This window comes from Tasmannia lanceolata, unplaced genomic scaffold (genome assembly GCF_043159265.1).
Source record: "Tasmannia lanceolata isolate RefF3 unplaced genomic scaffold, GAP_Taslan_0.1 ptg000037l, whole genome shotgun sequence".
Classification (NCBI taxonomy): domain Eukaryota; kingdom Viridiplantae; phylum Streptophyta; class Magnoliopsida; order Canellales; family Winteraceae; genus Tasmannia; species Tasmannia lanceolata.
The window spans coordinates 17,352,877-17,371,980 of NW_027518714.1; the positions used below are offsets into that span (position 1 = coordinate 17,352,877).

A 19,104-nucleotide genomic window follows, 5' to 3' on the forward strand; every position below is an offset into this window, starting at 1 on the left:
GCCATGCATTAGCATGTATGCCATGTGTCTAAAGCAAAAGGGGAATTTATTTATTTTTCCTTCATACTCTTCTTGATCATAATTAGATTCCTTTGGTATAAGGGTCACACGTGGCGGGCTTTAACGGTCCTACCGTATTTTCTCCCTATCAGATGGTATCATCAAAGATTGGCCATAGGCGTGGGTCATTCCCTTCTCAGTAGATCTTGAGCCTTGATTGTAAGGAAGTCTTGACTATAGGATTGGGGTACGGTGTGGAAGATTAGGTAATTTGGTTAGATTTGCAACTAAACTAGATATAGCAGGTGACGTTTCTATCTATTATCTCTTCGTTTGGTTATGTTGTTCTCTTTCTATCATTATCCATTTGAGTGTGTATGCATCAACACTTTTTTTTTAATGGAAAAGAACTGAATTAAAAAATAAAGATACACGGGGAGAACCTCTGCTATCGGGATGATCAAAGAAAACAAGGAAACACCAAACACCATACAAGATACAACATCCACTCAAGGAGGGAGAAACTCAAATGCTTCTAACTCCGCCCTAGAAGCCCCTTCCCCCTTCCCTAGCTAAACGGTCGCCCTGTATATCAACACTTATTAGGGCTAATTGATTTGTAAAATACTTAATTTTATCATAGTTTCGGAGCGGCAGATACGAACTACCTACTGATCGCAACATCCTTAGCACGTCCTTCAGCGGACTGCAGATCTAGCCGTCTGCCGGGCATTCCACTCATCATCTTCATCTGTACCCATTGCTCCTTTCCAACATCACTCTTCTTTCTTAGATTTTCTTACCCTTCTCTTTGATTGCAGTTTCTGTCCTAGTTTTCTTTCATTCTGTTTTTCTTTAAGATCTAGGATCGCGTCGGGTTCACCCTCCAATAATGTCCGTCGGATTCATTCATCTGCCAACAAGAAATCTCGCCTTCTTTGGTCATGACGCACCATGCCGTCAAAGCTCACTTCCTGCCGCTTGAAGCCTCTCTATCTCCACTCCGTAGTTGTTCCATCTTCTTCTGGACAACGCTACCATTGTCGTTGTTCAATCATCACGTTCACAAATGCCGAAATCATGCCTCAGCCTTGCTTCATGCCTCAGCCTTGCTTCATGCCATTCATCGGGTGGGACCCTCAGACAGAGCTGCATGAATGCCATTCTTGTTGGCGTTTTTAACTGTGGCCCACACTGGGACCCACACATGTGGTGGACGCACGTACCCCTTCTAGAACTTATCCACTTTGAGTTGAATTTGAAAAGGAGTTTAGAGATAAATTATTAAAGAAAATTAAAGAATAACTAGTGTGGTGGGATTGGAATTCCTAGTTCCAGTTAAATTCCCAAACTCTATAAATATCTGGGTAACCTTGATAGGACACAGAGACACTATAGCTAGATTCAGCTTCCATCTAAAAGGGTTTCTGAGAAGAAAAGTGTGCATGCGATTGATTCGGGCCCCAACAAAAACTTACTAGTGATGATGCAGCAAAGGCCTCCTAGAATTTAGCCGGATATCTTATTCGAAATTCTAAAGCTAGATTCTTGATGGGTTCAAGTGCACAATTAGGGAAGATGTCAAATTAGATTGCTGAGATAAAGTTCTTCTCAAAAGACTTAGGCTTGCCAAGGAACATTTTCCTGCATTTCCTTATTTTCATCGAGAGTCATCCTCAGTTATCGGTACAAATATATCCACGGAGCCGGTAAATAAATATACAGGCAATTATGACTGCCACTATGCCCACTACAGCATACTTATTAGTTGGGGTAATAAACTGCTGGTTAACCTTCACGGATGGGTCACTTTTCTCTTCGTAAATGCTTTAGCTGCACCACATTAATTGGTAGATTGTTTTACCACCCATAGTCCGCCTGTATAACTTCTCTTACTTTTAAGGGATCTGCTAGCGTCCAACGCAGAAGGCATTTCGTGGATGCTCTGTTGCATGATTGCATCTGATAGCAGACACACAGACTCACTTGTCATAATAGAGTTTTATAACTAATTAAGGGTACATCTTGGTACAAAATGATTTCGAATCAATCCGAACCCAGCCCGATTATATGGTAAAAGCTCAACCCAAATTCCAAAAAATTGGCCCGAGTTGCACCCCTGTAACTAATCCAACAAAAAAAAAAACAATCAAAACAAAATAATGGAGAACTCAAAGACAAGTGGCACTTCTACAGTTAAGTAGACTAATTAGCTTAATAAACAATTTAAAAATGACCAAGCGAAGTAGATTATTTCTAGTGATCGAAGTTTGCCGCTAAATAAAACTTCTTTGCCCTGTTTTGATAAGAATGGAAGAAATGAGCACATTACATGTTTCCAATGTTGAGCTCGTGTTCTATTTCTTTATATTTATAACGTTTTCTTTAGATGTTTCTTAACTTATCTTTATTTACTAATTTGTTTATTTAATATTTAATAGGGTGTGGGTCTGTGTGACATTAGCCTCTTTCGAGAAATAGCATAGGTGGAAGGTTCCATGATGGCATGTTTCTCAACTCACATGTTCCCTACTTTGGTATGACTTTTTGGGCTCGTCTTGTACCATGTGGACGTGACTGGATCCATTGATCTGACTGGGGACCACAAATCTTGCCCATTGCCATTGACCCCACCTTTATCGGATGATGCTAGGCCCTCGATCAATCAAGCCTCTACAAAGAATAGCTGAACCATTGAGTTTTCATAGCCCGTCTTACTAGTGCGACATCCGTTTGGTGTGGGTTTGGTGTGGGAAGAGGACCATGTAAGTCCCCGCCATGATTATTTATAAAATCAACAGTCCCGATAATACATCTCCTTCTGTGGGACTAAAAATTGATCAGGACGGGCAAATGTCCGCCTATTTAATTAGTGAGGCTCTGTTTGTTTTGGATTTTGAGGACCGATTGTGAGTCTAAAACTGATTATTGGATTCAAAAGTAAACATGAATTTGAGTTCAATAATCAGTTTCAGACTCACAATCGATTCTCAAAATCCAAAACAAGCAGGGCGTAAAAAATCCAAACCCGCAACTCATTCCTTGCTCTCTCCGAATCCAAAATAAACAAGGCATAAAACTTCTTTGATTGGCTGTTAATACTTGAGGATTTGAATTATATCGAGACAATATGAAAAGTGTGAATTAAAGGAGCTGTTATATGTTATGTATAGTTTTTTCTTGGAAAAATATGGACAAGGAAGAAGTACAAACGTGGGCCACGTGTTCAATGAACCAAACTGTTTATCAACTAGGCCTTTTCATATGGTTGAGCCATGCTAATAGTCTACCCTATCAAAGTATACTAATCCTTTGATGTATACTCAAATAAAACCCATCAAAATTAATTAATTTACAAGAAGTCATCCTCTTGTATTCTTAGTCCTAAAGAAACCATTCACTTGTTGGGTCTCATTTTTCTGTCTAAAAAATCAAGAGTGATGATATTTTCACCCCCCGTGCAGTACTTGCACACCCGCCTTATAACTTGATTTGACATAAAGTTGCCCACTTTTCATGTCAAATCATGTTATAAGGGAGGTGTGCAGGTAATGCAGGGGGTGAAGACATCATCTCCAAAATCAATAGCATTCATTCCAATGAAATTCCACATGAAAAATTCCAAGATTTTTTATTTATTTCGTATCAATCTAACAAAAAAGTACAGAATAGATAACACTATGAAACTTTGCACAATGGTTTTGGTTGAAAAGTTAGTACTCATAGATGGAGTGAGGAAGCTGAGTAAACAAATCCGGAAAATTCAGGTGGGACCTCCACATGGGCCCACTTCCTGGTGCCAGTCTCCAGCACATAAGCACGGTGGCCAAGATCGCATCCAGAACCAATCACAAAAATCCGATCCGAAGAAGATCCACCGTTGATGAGTGCCACACAAGGAGATGAACATATACACTCCGGCATGGACCCCACAACCTTCCAACTCTTGTCCCTTCCATCATACTCTCTCACCACGCTAGCATCAACAAAGGACACGGCCGGGAAGGGCATATCAGTCATTTTAGCAGGACATTCTTGGAATTTTGAAAAGCTGTAGTCCTTTTTCGGGATTTTCGATTTCAATTTCTCCTCCAAGAAACAAGAGCCTCTGTGGCTGGAATTGGGGAAGGGCCATACTTGGTCGACCTTGGCCCACTCGCCTTGCCCCGGGTCGTAGCACTCTGCTGCCGAGTCAAATCGGCCTTGACCCTCTGTTCCGTACCCGCTCACGACCCAGAACAACCCGTCCCCACACGAGATTCCCTGGCACTCGTCTCGCTCATCCACCATGGGTGGAATCGCCCGCCACGTGTCTGACTCAGTGTCATAAAACTCGGCCGAGTTGAGAGCATTTTTCTGGTTGTCATGCCCACCTGCCACGTAGACGCATGACCCCACCGCCACGCAAGCAAAAAAGGAACGGGCGATCGACATCGGTGCGCCACGTCGCCACCCTCCACTGCGGATGAAATCGTAGACGTACACGTCAGCAACCGAGTCTAAGGTGGCTGGGTCCCACCCGCCAACGAGGATAAGTTTTCCGGCCACGGTGACACAGTGGCAGAACATGGGGACTCCAGCGGGGAGGAGTGGGGTCCCTGGCATCCTCTGCCACATGTCATTAGTGGCATTGTACATAATTAGTCCGTACACGGGTGGGGTCTTAATAAATCGGACGGTCTTGGAATCTTCATCGGACGGTTCTGGATTTACGCTGATGGATTGTACAAGAAATACGAAATCCTCACCTTTGTTGGATATTTTTCGTTGGTTGTAGAAGGAAGGGTGAGAGAAGAGATGATTCCATCTGTGGCAGACTGATTTGAGGTTGGAATGGAAACGGAATGGGATTCTGACTAGGCAATCGAGGGCAATTTCGTCGGGTAATCCCGGAATGAGGTTTTGGAGGTGGTGTTGCTTCTCTTCCCGCACTTTCATTTCTCCTCTGTTCTTTCTTAAAATACAAAATGAAGGAAAAGGAGGGACTTAAATAGAGGGATTTGGTCTATTTTGTGGTTTTGAGTTTGGTTTTGTTTTGTTTTAGTTTCGAAGGAAGTGTGGAGGGATTTGGTCTATTTTGGTGTTGAGTCACGCTGTGGAAGAGGAGTTTATGTAGGTGTTTTTCCGAATGGAATGGGGTTCATATCACGTGTAGTGTATGTTGGCAAATTCATAGTATGGAACACGCAATAAAATAAAAGGGTTTTTTTTGCAAAAGAAGCCTTCTACTTTGCTTTATTTGGATAAAGAGTCTTCTAATTTAAAAATTTTCAAATAGAGTCATCACATTTGAAGAAACTTTTTAAATCAAATCATGCCATAAATCTGTGACCAAAATGCACTTCGTAGATTCATTTTAGACTCCTAAAATGTGCGTCTGTGGTGGGTCTAGGTCGGGCGCTGGTGCCTACGGGTTACCCGTCATTCGGTTTTCAACTTTTTATTTGCCCTAAAGGCCTGAACACTAAACAGTAAAAAATCGATTCATTTTTTCTTCAAGATCCACGAAGATTGTCGAAGCACCATCAATTAGATGGAATTTGATTTTTGTTTCATGTTTGATAGCTATTGGTTATTTAGTATTGTCTAATGTTAAAGTAGTTATTAAATATCGTAGCAATATTATTACTATAGGCACTCTTGTAAAAGACTATTGTCATTAGGCTTCGGTTTGTAGACATAAATGTGCCTCATGGACGTGATCGGATTCCGTTGATCAGGGGAAATTCCATCAAGAGTACCTTACCGGATGACTCGTTTTGGGTACCAACAAAACAAGTCATACATGTTTTTATATCACGGACCACCGGTGTCGTTTTCTCTTGTTTTTTCTTTTTATCTTATTAATGATTCATTGCCCTTTTAAAAAGGAAGGAGGGGGGGAGGGGGGGGACACCTTTTGTAAAAACCCCTAAAATAATAATGATTATTGAATGGATACAATATACAATCCGACCATGTGGATGCAATGCATTCAGATTGTACTCTTTTGGTTTTTTTATCCCCGGAAGCTAGGGTGAAAAGAAAAGATAGAGTTCATGAGTCAACTCTTCTAGAAGAAATGAGGTAGGGAGGTTACCCAAAATCAGTTCGCGCCTTGGTGTGTTGTGCAAAATTTAAATAAGTTTTCCTTGGATGATATCATATTATCATACATGTTTTTTTTTTCCTGTTAGCAATCTCACCCTTTCATGCCAAATGGACAGCTGAATCTCTTGAAACTAGGCTGTCAGGCCTAGCTCTCCACAAAAGGTCGGTACCCTGAACCTTAGAGTCTACACTACGTAATCCAAACGTAAAATCAGATTTCTCAGCCGCTGGATCCCGATCCAATCTCAAAGACCCCCATCTAATCATTTTAAACTCTAAACTCTCTTGTTAACAAACCCAAAGTTTGAAGCCCCTCTAAGTTCAAACTCAAACATTTGAAAATTCGAATTTTTATAGTTTTCAGAACCTACTTTGCTAAGAGAATAGAGACAAGGGAAAGCTAAGAGAGAGAAAAAGGGCGACAAAAAGCAATCCTTCCACGCATTTAACCAACCTTATTAATCAAACGAAGGAGACAGGGAAGGAGAGTGTCAAATGCCTTAGACTTGCAAGTACGCCAAGATTAGTATATGCACTAATTGTCTCAGTAAAATACATGCCGAATTGGTTAGGGACAACTACTGATTACCCAGTTAAAAAAAAAGTTCTTACCTACCAGGCTGCCACTAAGTTTGTATACAAGAAAAATGACTCTTCTACTTTTCTGCATGCACTGGAAATATAACTCGTACTGCCTTTGCAAATCACAATTCGTGGTCTCTCTCTCTCTCTCTCTCTCTCTCTCTCTCTCTCTCTCTCTCTCTCTCTCTCTCTCTCTCTCTCTCTCTCTCTCTCTCATGCGCGCGTCAACACTAGTTGAGTTTTATTTACACAGTTAAAAATGTTAGAGAAATTTTTAAAAAAAATTCCAAAAATCCCAAAAATTCCTTGAAGCCATATAACACATTTACCATCCAATTTTATAAGAAAACAAAAATGTTTGAATTTTTTCCCCGTTTTTATTATTTTTCATTAAGTAATTTGGCTTTAAATTATCGTACTTGCAAGTCTAAGGCATTTGACACTCTACTTCCTTGTCTCCTTCGTTTGATTAATAAGGTCGGTTAAATGCCTGGAAGGATTGCTTTTTGTCACCCTTTTTCTCTCTCTTACCTTTCCCTTGTCTCTATTCTCTTAGCAAAGTAGGTTCTGAAAACTATAAAATTCCTGAATTTTGAATCCCAGAATTCCTGAAGAGCTGAGTCCTGCACCACTAAAAGACAAAATGGAACTTATATGTAATTTTAAATTAAATTATCACTATTCTTTAATAAAAGGGATTTGCGTCCATCGCAGAAGGCATCTGATGGTAACAGCATGTGAGAGCAACCACCAAGGCTCACTTTTCAGAGGATTTTGTCTTCATTAATGAGGTGGCTGCTCTCACATGCAACAGACCATCCGTGAAATGCCTTCTGCGATGGACGCTAGCAAATCCCTAAATAAAAAGAACTAAGAAAAATTCAAAAAGCACATCCTTTGTGACAGAGTAGGTCCAAGTAGTATGAAAACACTCTATTAGGGTCCTCTTGGTATTTTAATTCTACATGTATAATATACAAACACAAATTTTCCCAAACCAAAAGCTAATGCAGTCCCAATTCTTAATCTACATCATCATCAAACACACCACCAATACAAATCAGAAAAAATGGACCAACTCTTCTTATGAAATATCATCGCGAAGGCGATAAGTTGGAACAACTACTAGATGGGTAGCTCTAGGGACTGCGAGGCCGAACTCCTCAGTCATGTCCAAGTCAGTTGAAGATATGTCATTCTGAAGCTCCCAATTAAAGCAGTGAACCAATTGTGCTAATACCAGCCGAACCACTGTAAGCCCCAATTGTATTCCAGGACAACCTCTACGTCCAGAACCAAAGGGAATCAGCTGAAAATCTCGGCCCTTGAGGTCTATACTACTACCCATGAACCTCTCAGGGAAGAATTCTTCAGCATTAGGCCATGCATCAGGGTCTCGTCCGATTGCCCACGAATTTATAATGACACGAGATTTTTTAGGTATATAGAAGCCATTAACTATACAGTCCTCCATGGCCTCATGAGGGACGAGCAATGGGGCCACTGGATGGAGTCTCAAACTTTCCTTCACCACCATGTCCAAGTACTCCAACTTTTGTAGGTCTGATTCCTCCACTTTGTGCTCCATGCCAATCATAGCCTCTAATTCTTCTTGGACCTTCTTCATTACTCGTGGATGCCTGAGGAGCTCAGAGATTGCCCATTCGATTGCAGTTGCCGATGTATCCATTGATCCCGCAAGCATTTCCTATGAAAAATTGTACTTCTTATGGTTACTAAGCATATACGTACTTAATCAATGGAGCTCATGGGTTTTTTAAACATGTTATAAAGACTAGAATCAGATGTGTTGAAGTATAAATTATTAATTAACACCAACTCTAAAAGCTTAAGCTTTTGGTCTTTTGGAGTATTTGAGCCCGATCCTATTGTGTAAATATTGTTTGGTTCTAAATCTTCTACCCTCCCCGGTTTTGCTTTCCAGCAGCACTAACCGTGCCCGACCCACTCCATGGGGCCTGCCCCTTGGGGATGCTGAAAATGCTTCTACACGGGGAGAATGAGAGTTCAAATATATAGCCCAAGAACTTTCTCTCCCTTTCCGATGTGGGATCTTACAATCCACCCCCCTTAGACCCAGTGTCCTTGCTGGGACATCGTACTACGAGAGGTACGACTCTGATACCATTCTGTCACGCCGTGACTACACTGTGCAAATATTGACTAATTTTAGGTCTTCTACCCTTCTCAGTTTTGTTTTCCATCAGTACTCCGCTGGGTCTGACCGTTGGAGATGCTGACAACGCGTTTACATAGGGAGAAGGAGAGTTCACAAATATAGCCCAAGAACTTTCTCTCCCTTTTTGATGTGTTATCTTACAATCCACTCCCGCTTAGGGCCCAACGTCCTCGCTGGTACTGCCGGAGGTACAACTTTGATACCATTCTGTCACGCCCTGACTCCATTATGTAAATAGTGTCCTGTTTTGAGTCTTCTACCCTTCCCGGTTTTGTTTTCCAGCAGCACTCCGCAGGGCCCGCCCCTTGGCGATGCTAAAAACTCGTCTACATAGGGAGAGGGAGAGTTCATATATACAGTCTGAACTTTCTCTCACTTTCCAATGTGCGATCTTATAGTTAATTAGTTCCTTCATATGGTATTAGAGCTATTGCCTCACGGTAGGTTCTGGGTTCAAAACCCAATTGACTCCTTGATATTAAACATCCACGTGTATGATGAACCCAAAAAAAGAGGGTCCACACGTAACGGGGAGTGTTGAAGTATAAATGATTACATAACACAAACTCTAAAAGATTATACTTTTGGAGTAATTGGTTGTTTCACAAGAAGCTATTAAGTACTTGTGTGATTTCTATATTTCCTTACCGACATGATTGCCTTAACGTCTGTTCGATAAAGTTGGAACTCAGAATCCTTGGAATTCATGAGGGATAACATGACATCAACGAAGTCCTGCTGCTTGCCTTGCCTAGCATCCATGTGTTCATCAATGATCTTCTCGAAAAATTTGTCAACTACCTTGTTTATAGCCTTCATTTTGCGACGTAGCCCTTGAATGTCTACTACTCCAATGTAAGGGATATAGTCTGCTAGATTAAAAGTAGCTGCCAATCTCATTCCCTCTTGTATCACACCTTTGAATCCCCTTTCATCCAAATCCTCATCCATGTACTTCTTCCCAAATACCATCCTACATGTCATGTCTGCTGAGAGAGATGCCACCTTCGCACTTAGATCAACACTAGCACCCATCTTGGCGGTGTCCTTAATCGATTGGACAAGAAGACCCAACTCTTCTTTCCTCATGGACTTGAAGGAATCAATCTTAAGGTTGCTAAGCAATTGTAAGGTGCACAATTTGCGAACGTTACGCCAATAAGGGCCGTACTTTGAGAAAGACATTCCAGCACAGTCATAAGACATGTGTTTAGCGGCCTCGGTGAACGGCCTACTGGCGAACACATGGTCATGCGTCTTGAGAAACTCTTGGGCCGCCTGTGGAGATGAGACTACCACTGTTGGAACTAGGCCTAGGCGCATGTACATGATCGGGCCATATTTCTTGGCTAACCGATGGAGGTCGTGATGAGGGAGCTTACCCAACATGTGAAGGCTGCCCAAAATTGGAAGCCCTTGAGGGCCAGGAGGTAATCTATTCTTGCCTTTTCCTCGAATTGCACATAGGATATAGGCAAGGGACCAGAACCCTGCTAGTACAAGAAAGAGAAAAGCAGCCCAAGAAGATATGGAAGGCATGGCCGTGGAAAATCAAACACCCCTTTTTCCTTGCTCACTTGAAAGCTGAAGCTACGTAACAACACACTTTTAAGGTGGGGAGGTGATGACAAGAAAATTCTGATGTGGGTTTGGTGCAACGAGTTAATGCAAGAAGAATATTGGAATTACGAGAAATAATTTAATGAAGGGCCTTATGAACAAGTAAAGGTGGTACGATAAAGGTACCACCCTTGATATTTGATCCAACAGCAGGATCAAATATCAAGGATGGGATGATGACCCTTCATCATATAATTTCTTATTGGAATTACAGTGGGTTTTGGTTTTGTAATAGGTGATAATCCGTACATGGTGGTGTTGATTTCATCCACAAAACTACGAGTGGCTATAATAATCTTATCACTATCATTAAATGAATGACTGAAAGTCCAAATTATCTCATATGCCGGTGAGCTTAGGACACCTCTCTTGACTTTTTAGAGAGAGCGAAAGAGGCGTGAGAAATCTGGCTGGGTTGAATGGTTATTACAGATATTAAAATAAAGGAATGATATTCGCTCCTTTTGCTTTCTTGGGCCACCCCTTGTAGTGGGGGGGGGGGGGCACCTTTTGTAAAAACCCCTAAAAATAATATTGATTATTGAATGGATACTTTGTTCAATCCGACCATGCGGATGCAATGCATTCAGATTGTACTCTTTTAGTTTTTTTATCCCCGGAAGCTAGGGTGAAAAGAAAAGATAGAGTTCATGAGTCAACTTTTCTAGAAAATAAGTTTCCTTGGATGATATCATACTATCATACATGTTTTTTTTTCCTGTTAGCAATCTCACCCTTTCATGCCAAATGGACAGCTGAATCTCTTGAAATTATAAACTTTTCTGATTCTTTGAACAAGGGGAGTGATAAATCGACCCCGATATATCTTAAATCAACCCCCATCCTTAGAGAGAAATATAGAGATAGAAATAAGGGGTTCCATTTAAGATAGGGAAATGATATCATGACTACCGTATTTTGATGATCGCACTCCTCAATTTATTAAAATGTACAGTATGAACCGCACCATCGGATATTCCAAACCGTCCATTAGATGAGCCACAGCCTAAATAAGTTGTGCCCCAAAAATCATTTCCTTAGGTTGATCCTAACCCCCCTACTCTGAAACCACTTTGAAAAAATCGGGAGTTATGCGTCAATGTCTCATTTATTATTTGTATAACTCCTAAAAAATTTAAAAGAAGACGGTGGTGGCATCCTAATCTGGCAAATACATGCCGTTAATCACCATTTCATGCCTTTGGTTGAAACATAACTAGAAAAAAATAAGTATATATGTATGTATATGTGTGGCCATATATATATATATATATATATATATATATATAGAGAGAGAGAGAGAGAGAGAGAGAGAGAGAGAGAACGGACGGTTCCTACACATATGTGTAGATAAGTTATCTACACACTAGCTTAAAATACAGTGGGGGCCACATTATTTGGGTGATCCAAACCATTCATTTTTAAGGCCCTCACATAGATAGGGTGTCCACAAAAAATCAGATCCATAGGATCATCCTAACCATTCGAACTGTGGGGGCAAAAAATGGACTAATTTGTGAAGGTTTAAAGACATCCATTTTACCTCCACAAATCGTAGGGTTGGGATGATCCTATGGATCTGATTTTTTGTAGACACCCTATCTATGTGAGGGCCTTTAAAATGGATGGCTTGGATCACCCAAACAATGTGGGCCCCCACTGTATTTTAAGCTAGTGTGTAGAGAACTCTCTACACATATGTGTAGGAACCGTTTTCTCATATATATATATATATATAAATATATATATATATGTTAGATGTATACATAGGAAATACAAAAAAGCATGTTTTTTTGTCTAAATTTGTTCAACAGTTCCCAAACATTTTCATGATTTTTGTTTTTCTCGGGTCGATCTTCAGGAATTTGGGTTGAAATTTTACCATATAAAGGGGTCGGGGTTGAGTTGATTCTAATTTCATTTTTAGAGAGAGCTCGACCAGATCCGACCCAGGTTGCACCCCTAATTCACCGGTCCTTTGATTTTGGAAAATCACCAAAAAATGATTTTTTGCACTCATGGTACATTGTCATTGTTGGTCTCTCCCATCTGTCTTACTCTCGGTTACCATATCATTTTCCTTTAACTTAAAAATCTAGGTTTTGGCCTATAAAATTCAGGCTTTAGCTGGTAAAATCTAAGATTTTTACAATCCGGGATTATTAAATCCTTATATCCAAACAGGGAATACGTGTCCAAGGAGAAGACTCCTATTAAACCTTCGCTTCTTAACATATAAGTATGTAGAAGAGCATAAACCGAGCATTGATTGAATTTAATTTTTGGTAATTTGGTACAAAAATAAATAATAGGTTTTTCTCAGGCAATTTTTTCCACTTACTGTTACTATGAAAGCTTCACCTATTCCTTTTTCGTGATGATGCATTTCTTTCCGGTATTATGTAATTCTTAAACCATTGTTCCTTCTAAATTAAAATAGGGGCGGAGCTCCTTTAAACAATTTTTCGATTGGACGAAATCATAGCTGGTGGTGCTTAGGGTTTTGCTTTCCCCATTTTGGTTCTTCATTAGAGACTAGGATGTTGAGTTGGTGATACAAAATCACCGGTTCTATCTTGGAGTGGGTCCACTTGGCCCTTTTAAGTTGGAGGTGTTTTCTGTCTCTATATATATGGTTTAATTTGTATATGAAATAGAGGGTTTGAACAAGAAGGGAAAATGTAGAGAGGAGAGGAGAACAGGCTAGGGCAAGGCAAGAGGGGTTTTCTCTTCGGGGACCTAGGAGGGCTTTTGTGGTGATGCAAAAGCAAGGTTCATCTTCTTGAGAAGAACGCTAAGGCAGGACAAGAGGGGTTTTCTCTTGGGAGCTCTAGGGAGGCTTTTGTGGTAAAAAAAGCAAGGTTCTTTTTATACTCAAGGTTGAAGAGAAGATTTAGGGCATAAAAAGGAGTTTTCTCTTGGACTCTTGGAAGGCTTTCTTGTGGTGAACTAAAACAAGGGTTTTTCCTCCTCTTGTTTATCAAGGTGTATTATTCTTCCGTTATTCTTCTTCCCCATAGAGTTTTCTTCTTTGCAAGAGAAATTTTGTCTTGGAGGTATTCATGGCATTCAAGCACTTCAAGGCCAAGGTTGAAAAACAAACCGGATGGTATATTAAAGTGATACGGACGGATAATGGCATGGAACACAAGAATAATGAATTCATCGAGTTTTGCAAAGATGAAGGGATTGTTATGCATAACACCGTTGCTTATACACCTCAACAAAATGGTGTAGTGGAACACATGCACCGGACATTGGTAGAGCGTGCTCTGTATATGTTGAGCAATTCGGACTTAGGCAAAGAGCTATGGGCGGAAGCAATAAATACGGTTTGCTATATCATAAATCAATCTCCTTCAATGGCATTGGGTGAGGAAACACCCTAATAGTTATGGTTCGAAACTCCTTGTGATTATTTTGATTTAAAGATATTTGAATGTGATGCATATGCTCTATTTCCTAGTTTTCAAAGGAGTAAAATAGATCCAAAGTAAAAAAAAATGTATATTTGTTGGTTATGGCAAAGGTGTTCAAGGGTACTGTTTTGGGACCTAGTTTCCCGTAAGATTATTCTTAACAAGGATGTTCACTTTGATAAATTGCGTGTGCTTGCCAAGACTTTGAAAAAGGATGAGGAAAGGATTTTAAATAAGGTGGAGCATTTCGAAATTAAACCAAGACATTCTATTTCGTAAAATGACATTCCCATTGAATGACTAGTGTGAATGATGGGAAAGTTAGAAATGATGAGAATATTGAAGAAGCACCACCATCATTGGTGGAGTGCCCAAGAAGACAAATTAGCTCGACGGCATGTCTTAGAGATTGAGTAGATCGCAGCACGATTGAAGCTTTAATAATCGAAGACGGGGAACCTAACTCATTTGAAGAGGCCATTCAAGGTGTTGAGTCATCAAGTTGGAAGCATGCCATGGGTGAAGAAATGCAAGCACTTCACAAGAACCAAACATGGGTAGGGGTACAACTCAGGTCGGGTTGGGTCGGGTTGAAGCCAACCCGACCCAACCCGAGGAGCTCAACCTCCAAACCTAACCCAACCCAATCCGACTCTCAACCCGGCATGGCTAACCCAACCCAACCCAAATCGGTTTTTCCCTAACCCGAACCCAACCCAACCCGAATTCCCAAGTTGGGATGGGTTGGGTCGGGTTTAGACATTTCAGATGAGATATTTAGTAAGGGAAATGGCATTTAAGTTCAAAACTAAAGGAAAAAAACACTAATAGAACACATGCACAGATTAAATAACTGCAGATGAAGCAAGGAAAACATGACAATCACAATCACAAGGATATGCACCCTCTCTATCTCCATCTCATATGTAGCTGCTTAGCCTTTCAAATTAGTGGAATGAAAACCTATGTAACTATAAAACACCAAAAAATAAGAGAACCTGGCAAATCAAGAGCAGCACCTCTCAACTCAACAACTCAACAAAGCCTTTGTCCCAAACTAGTTGGGGTCTGCAACTAGTTGGAACACCTGTTCAGCAAGAACATGAGCATAAACACACACACACAAAAAAAAAAAAAGATTTGGCTGAGTGGAGATAGATTCAACCAAATCAATAGAATAGGAACAAAAACCCTAACTTTCATATAAAATCTGTAAAACCAGTTACAAACCCTAATAAAAGACAAAAACCCTAACTTTCATATAAAATCTATAAAACACTAAAACCGGTTACAAACCCTAATAAAAGAATGATAGAGAAAGAGAGAGGAACGAGGCATACCTCATCAAATGCCTCTTTAATGAAAAAAATCAGAGAGAGCGAGAGAGAACGTTGTACTCTTGTAGGTTAGGGTTTCTATTGTGGCGGAAGAACAGAAGAACCTAAGAAGAATGGGAGATGGTCCGAAGGATTGGAGCCTTTGAAGGCTGCTACTGCTGTGGCTTCTCTCAAAGAGAAATAGAGAATAAGGATTTCTAGGTTAGGGTTTGCCTTTACTTTTTGTTTTTGATAAGTATATAAAGTATATATTATTATATTTTCAAGGATAGAAAGTAGAAAAAACAAAACGTCAAAAACTAAAAAAAGCCAAAAACGTGTTAATCTTTGCCGGGTTACGGGTGGTTAGGTTGCCTGATGCCCAACCCAACCCAACCCAACCCGAATTTTGGTCGGGTTGCCAAATCCTAACCCGGACCCGAACCCAACCAGAATTTTGTCAACCCAACCCGCCCAAAAATCGAGTTCAACCCAACCCAAGTTGCACCCCTAAACATGGGATTTGGTGGAGTTACCGAAGGACTGAAAAGCGGTTGGACGCAAATGGCTTTACAAAATCAAGAAAGAGATTGATGGAAAAATTAAAAGGTATCGAGCAAGGTTAGTTTCTAAGGGATTTGCACAAAAAGAAGGTTTTCACTTTCTAGAGGTTTTTGCACTGGTTGTCAAGTTGGTAACCATTCGGTTTGTACTTGTACTTGTTGTCATGCATGATTTCGAACTTGAGCAAATGAATGTCAAGATGGCATTTTTGCATGGGGATCTTGAGGAAGAAGTGTACACGAAGCAACCTCAAGGGTTTATTGAACAAGGCAAAGAGTGGCTTGTATGTAAATTTAAGAAGTCCTTATATCGGCTTAAGCAAGCATCAAGGCAATGATATAAAAAGTTTGACACTTTGATGATGACTCTTGGGTACCGGAAAAGCAACTATGATCATTGTCTCTACTTGAAGTTTTTATAAAGATGGCACTTTTTTTATGTTAGTCTTGTATATGGATGACATGTTTTTGGTGGGTAAGGATAAAGCTAAGATGAAGGAGCTCAAGGCACAATTGAGCAATTCATTTGAGATGAAAGATCTCGGACCGGCAACTCAAATCCTTGTAATGGAGATTAAAAGGGATAAGAATGGAACTTTATTGCTTTCACAAAAGATGTTTGTGGAAAGGGTACTTGAAAGGTTTGGGATGAGTAAGGCTAAGCCAGCAAAGACACCACCAGCGGCTCACTTCAAGTTTTGTTTTGATTCATGTCCAAGATAGGGAGAGGAAATGAAGAAAATGGATCGAATCCCATATGCTAGCCTTGTTGGGAGCATGCATTGGGCGGACATTGCTTATGCTATTGGAGTATTAAGCCTGTTTATGGAGAATTCCGGTAAAGCGCATTGGGAGGTTGCCAAATGGGTGCTTCGCTATCTAAGAGGCACTAGTGATTATGCCATTATATATGGAAATGATTTGAGGTCGTTGCATAGTTTTGTTGATGCAAGTTATGCCAATAATTTGGACCAAGGTAGATCTACTACTGGTTATATATTCCGGTTTGGGAATAGTCCTATTAGTTGGATGTCAAAGTTGTAACCAACGGTTGCATTGTCTACTACCGAAGTCGAGTACATGGATTTGATGGAACCTTACAAAGAAGCGGTGTGGCTTCAAGGTTTATTGGATGAAATCAGTATGATCACTCAACCCATGGAGCTATTGTGTGACAATACGGGTGCCATTTGCTTGGCCATGAATCCAGTATTCCATAAGAGAACAAAGCATATTGCGGTTTGATATCACTATGTCCATTAAATTATTGAAAAAGGCAAGGTACTTGTGTTAAAAGTAGGAACAAAGGATAACCTAGAGGAAATATTCACAAAACTATCTTAGGAGAGAATTTGGAGTGGAGCCTGGCTTCTCTCAATATTATCCCAAAGTGAGTTTGGTGATTTTGGCAATGACAAGTGGTGATTTTCTATCAAGGCGGAGATTGTTGGATTAGTGATATAAAATACCTGGGACTTACTTCTTTAAGGGGCATTCTTGAAATGTGATTTATAAGCCCACTAAAGAGGGTTTTATCTTTAGCTATTGGATTAATTCTAAAGAAGGGATTAGAGCTTTTCTCTATAAGAAAGAGGGTTCTTCTCTCCAACGGTGTTTCTTCTGTTTCTCTTGCAAGAGGTTGAATCCAAGGTTATTGGGTGTCTTTGTGGTGTTTCTCGGGTTGTGAAGACATTGTGAAGAGAGTATTGAGTTTTAACTTGCATTGTAAGAAGAGAATGTTGGTGGAGTTTTCACCATTGTTGGAGAGGTAACGGTTTTCACCGTTGTTTGTAATTTCCCATTATTGGTAGTGAATTTTACTTGTCGGGTTGCCCGTGGAGTTGGCCAAGTGCTGGACCACGTAAATCGCTTGTGTCTCTTGTTTTCATGTTTTTTTTTTTTTTTCATATTATTTCACCACATACTTGAATTGTTGCATACACTCGCTTGGACTAATTCATGGGTTGCCGAAGCCTATTTGTCATTGTTTGCTTTAAGTAGTCTTCGATAACTGGATTTCTAGCGGCGGGTTCTTGCCCCAACATAAGAGACCTCCCCAACTTTTGTAACTTTTCATCATTATATGATATTTGGCCACACTCCCTTCCGGGTTAATAAGAAAAGCTAATTTAGAAGATTTCTAAGAAGTGATAGAAACCCTTTTTAGGTTTACTGTTACAAGACGTTAACATTCCTCAATCTAGCGTTAAAAAAAAAAGATTTCAGGGTTTAGCATTAAAAAAAAGAGACTTTAGAGTCAAAAACAATATTGCTCAATCTAGCGTCCAATGGGGATAGAACACCTTATCGTAATGCAAGTTGCCGACTCCTTAACAGAGACGTTTTTTTAGTCTCCTCCTTACAGACTCTACCCCAATGAGGAGGAAAGATACTACCCCTCTATTGTCTTAACACAGACATACTAAATACATAAATCCAAAGTGAATGGAAACTACATAGATGCATGCATGCATGGATATTCATTAATGATTCATACAAGCATACATACATATGATACGAAGTGCTGCATGTGTATCCATGTGCCTTCAGTTTGAAAGTAACAGCAATATTATATCCTAGAGATAATAATATTATTTATCTATGCCCCTTTACTTCATTATCTCTACCACGCGTAACAGACTTTCCAACGGAAGTGACCCTTCTCCTACGTATGCATGCCTCCTTAGTCCTCATCCTCTCATGTCCAGATGCACTAACCATCAGCCGTGGTAGACTTTATTTAATGCCCTTGTTGCTATCATTCATGACTTTTCTTTTTACAATAGGACAAATTGACATGTGTGCCATGCATAATTTTGAGGGTGTATATATCATGAATGATAATCATATTAATCCTTACGTGAATAAACAGTTCATTGTATTATTATGATGAAACAAATGGTCAAACACAAAAGGACCATGTTTGGCAACCATGAAATAGTTTATCCATGGGTGAGAGAGGGGAAGGGACTAGTGAGGGTGGGACTTGTTTTAAGCCTTTTCTGACTCTTCTCACTCGGTCTCTATCAGTCTCTCCTTCTCCCCTCATTCACCATTAAGCTTTGAAAAAGTTTCAGTAACCTGAATAGCAAGCTTATATTACAACCCTCTTTTTGGTTGATTGTCCCAGTTCTTGTTTTAGGGGCTGTTTGGATCTTAGTTTTTCAATGTTGAGCTAACTCAATTTCCATGGATTTTGTTGAGAATAGAAAATTTTCATGATTTTCTAGGAAGATTTCGTGTTGTGTTGAGCTATTGCTAAAAATGAATTGGGAATTAATCCAAACCTGACCCTATTTTATGATAAAAGCTCA

General features: G+C 40.0%; 1 protein-coding gene and 1 pseudogene across 1 annotated transcript; both read right to left on the minus strand.

The window, feature by feature from the left end:
- Positions 1 to 3,612: 3,612 nt before the first annotated feature.
- LOC143861058 (F-box/kelch-repeat protein SKIP20 pseudogene) lies at positions 3,613 to 5,175 on the minus strand (annotated as a pseudogene).
- A 2,415-nt stretch (positions 5,176 to 7,590) lies between these two features.
- Positions 7,591 to 10,637, minus strand: LOC143861715 (cytochrome P450 71AU50-like). The gene is made up of 2 exons (XM_077372605.1): positions 9,521 to 10,637; positions 7,591 to 8,380 (listed from the first exon to the last, which is right to left on the minus strand). The coding sequence occupies exons 1-2, from the start codon at positions 10,409 to 10,411 to the stop codon at positions 7,757 to 7,759; spliced, it is 1,515 nt and encodes a 504-aa protein (XP_077228720.1). The 5' UTR covers positions 10,412 to 10,637; the 3' UTR covers positions 7,591 to 7,756.
- Between the last annotated feature and the right edge of the window lie 8,467 nt (positions 10,638 to 19,104).

Bases quoted from the DNA above. Each gene is read 5' to 3' on its own strand.
- LOC143861715 (XM_077372605.1), bottom strand. From the start codon at position 10,411: ATGCCTTCCATATCTTCTTGGGCTGCTTTTCTCTTTCTTGTACTAGCA. The intron at 8,381-9,520 runs GTAAGGAAATAT...AATTTTTCATAG, and splicing joins ACGTTAAGGCAATCATGTCG to GAAATGCTTGCGGGATCAAT.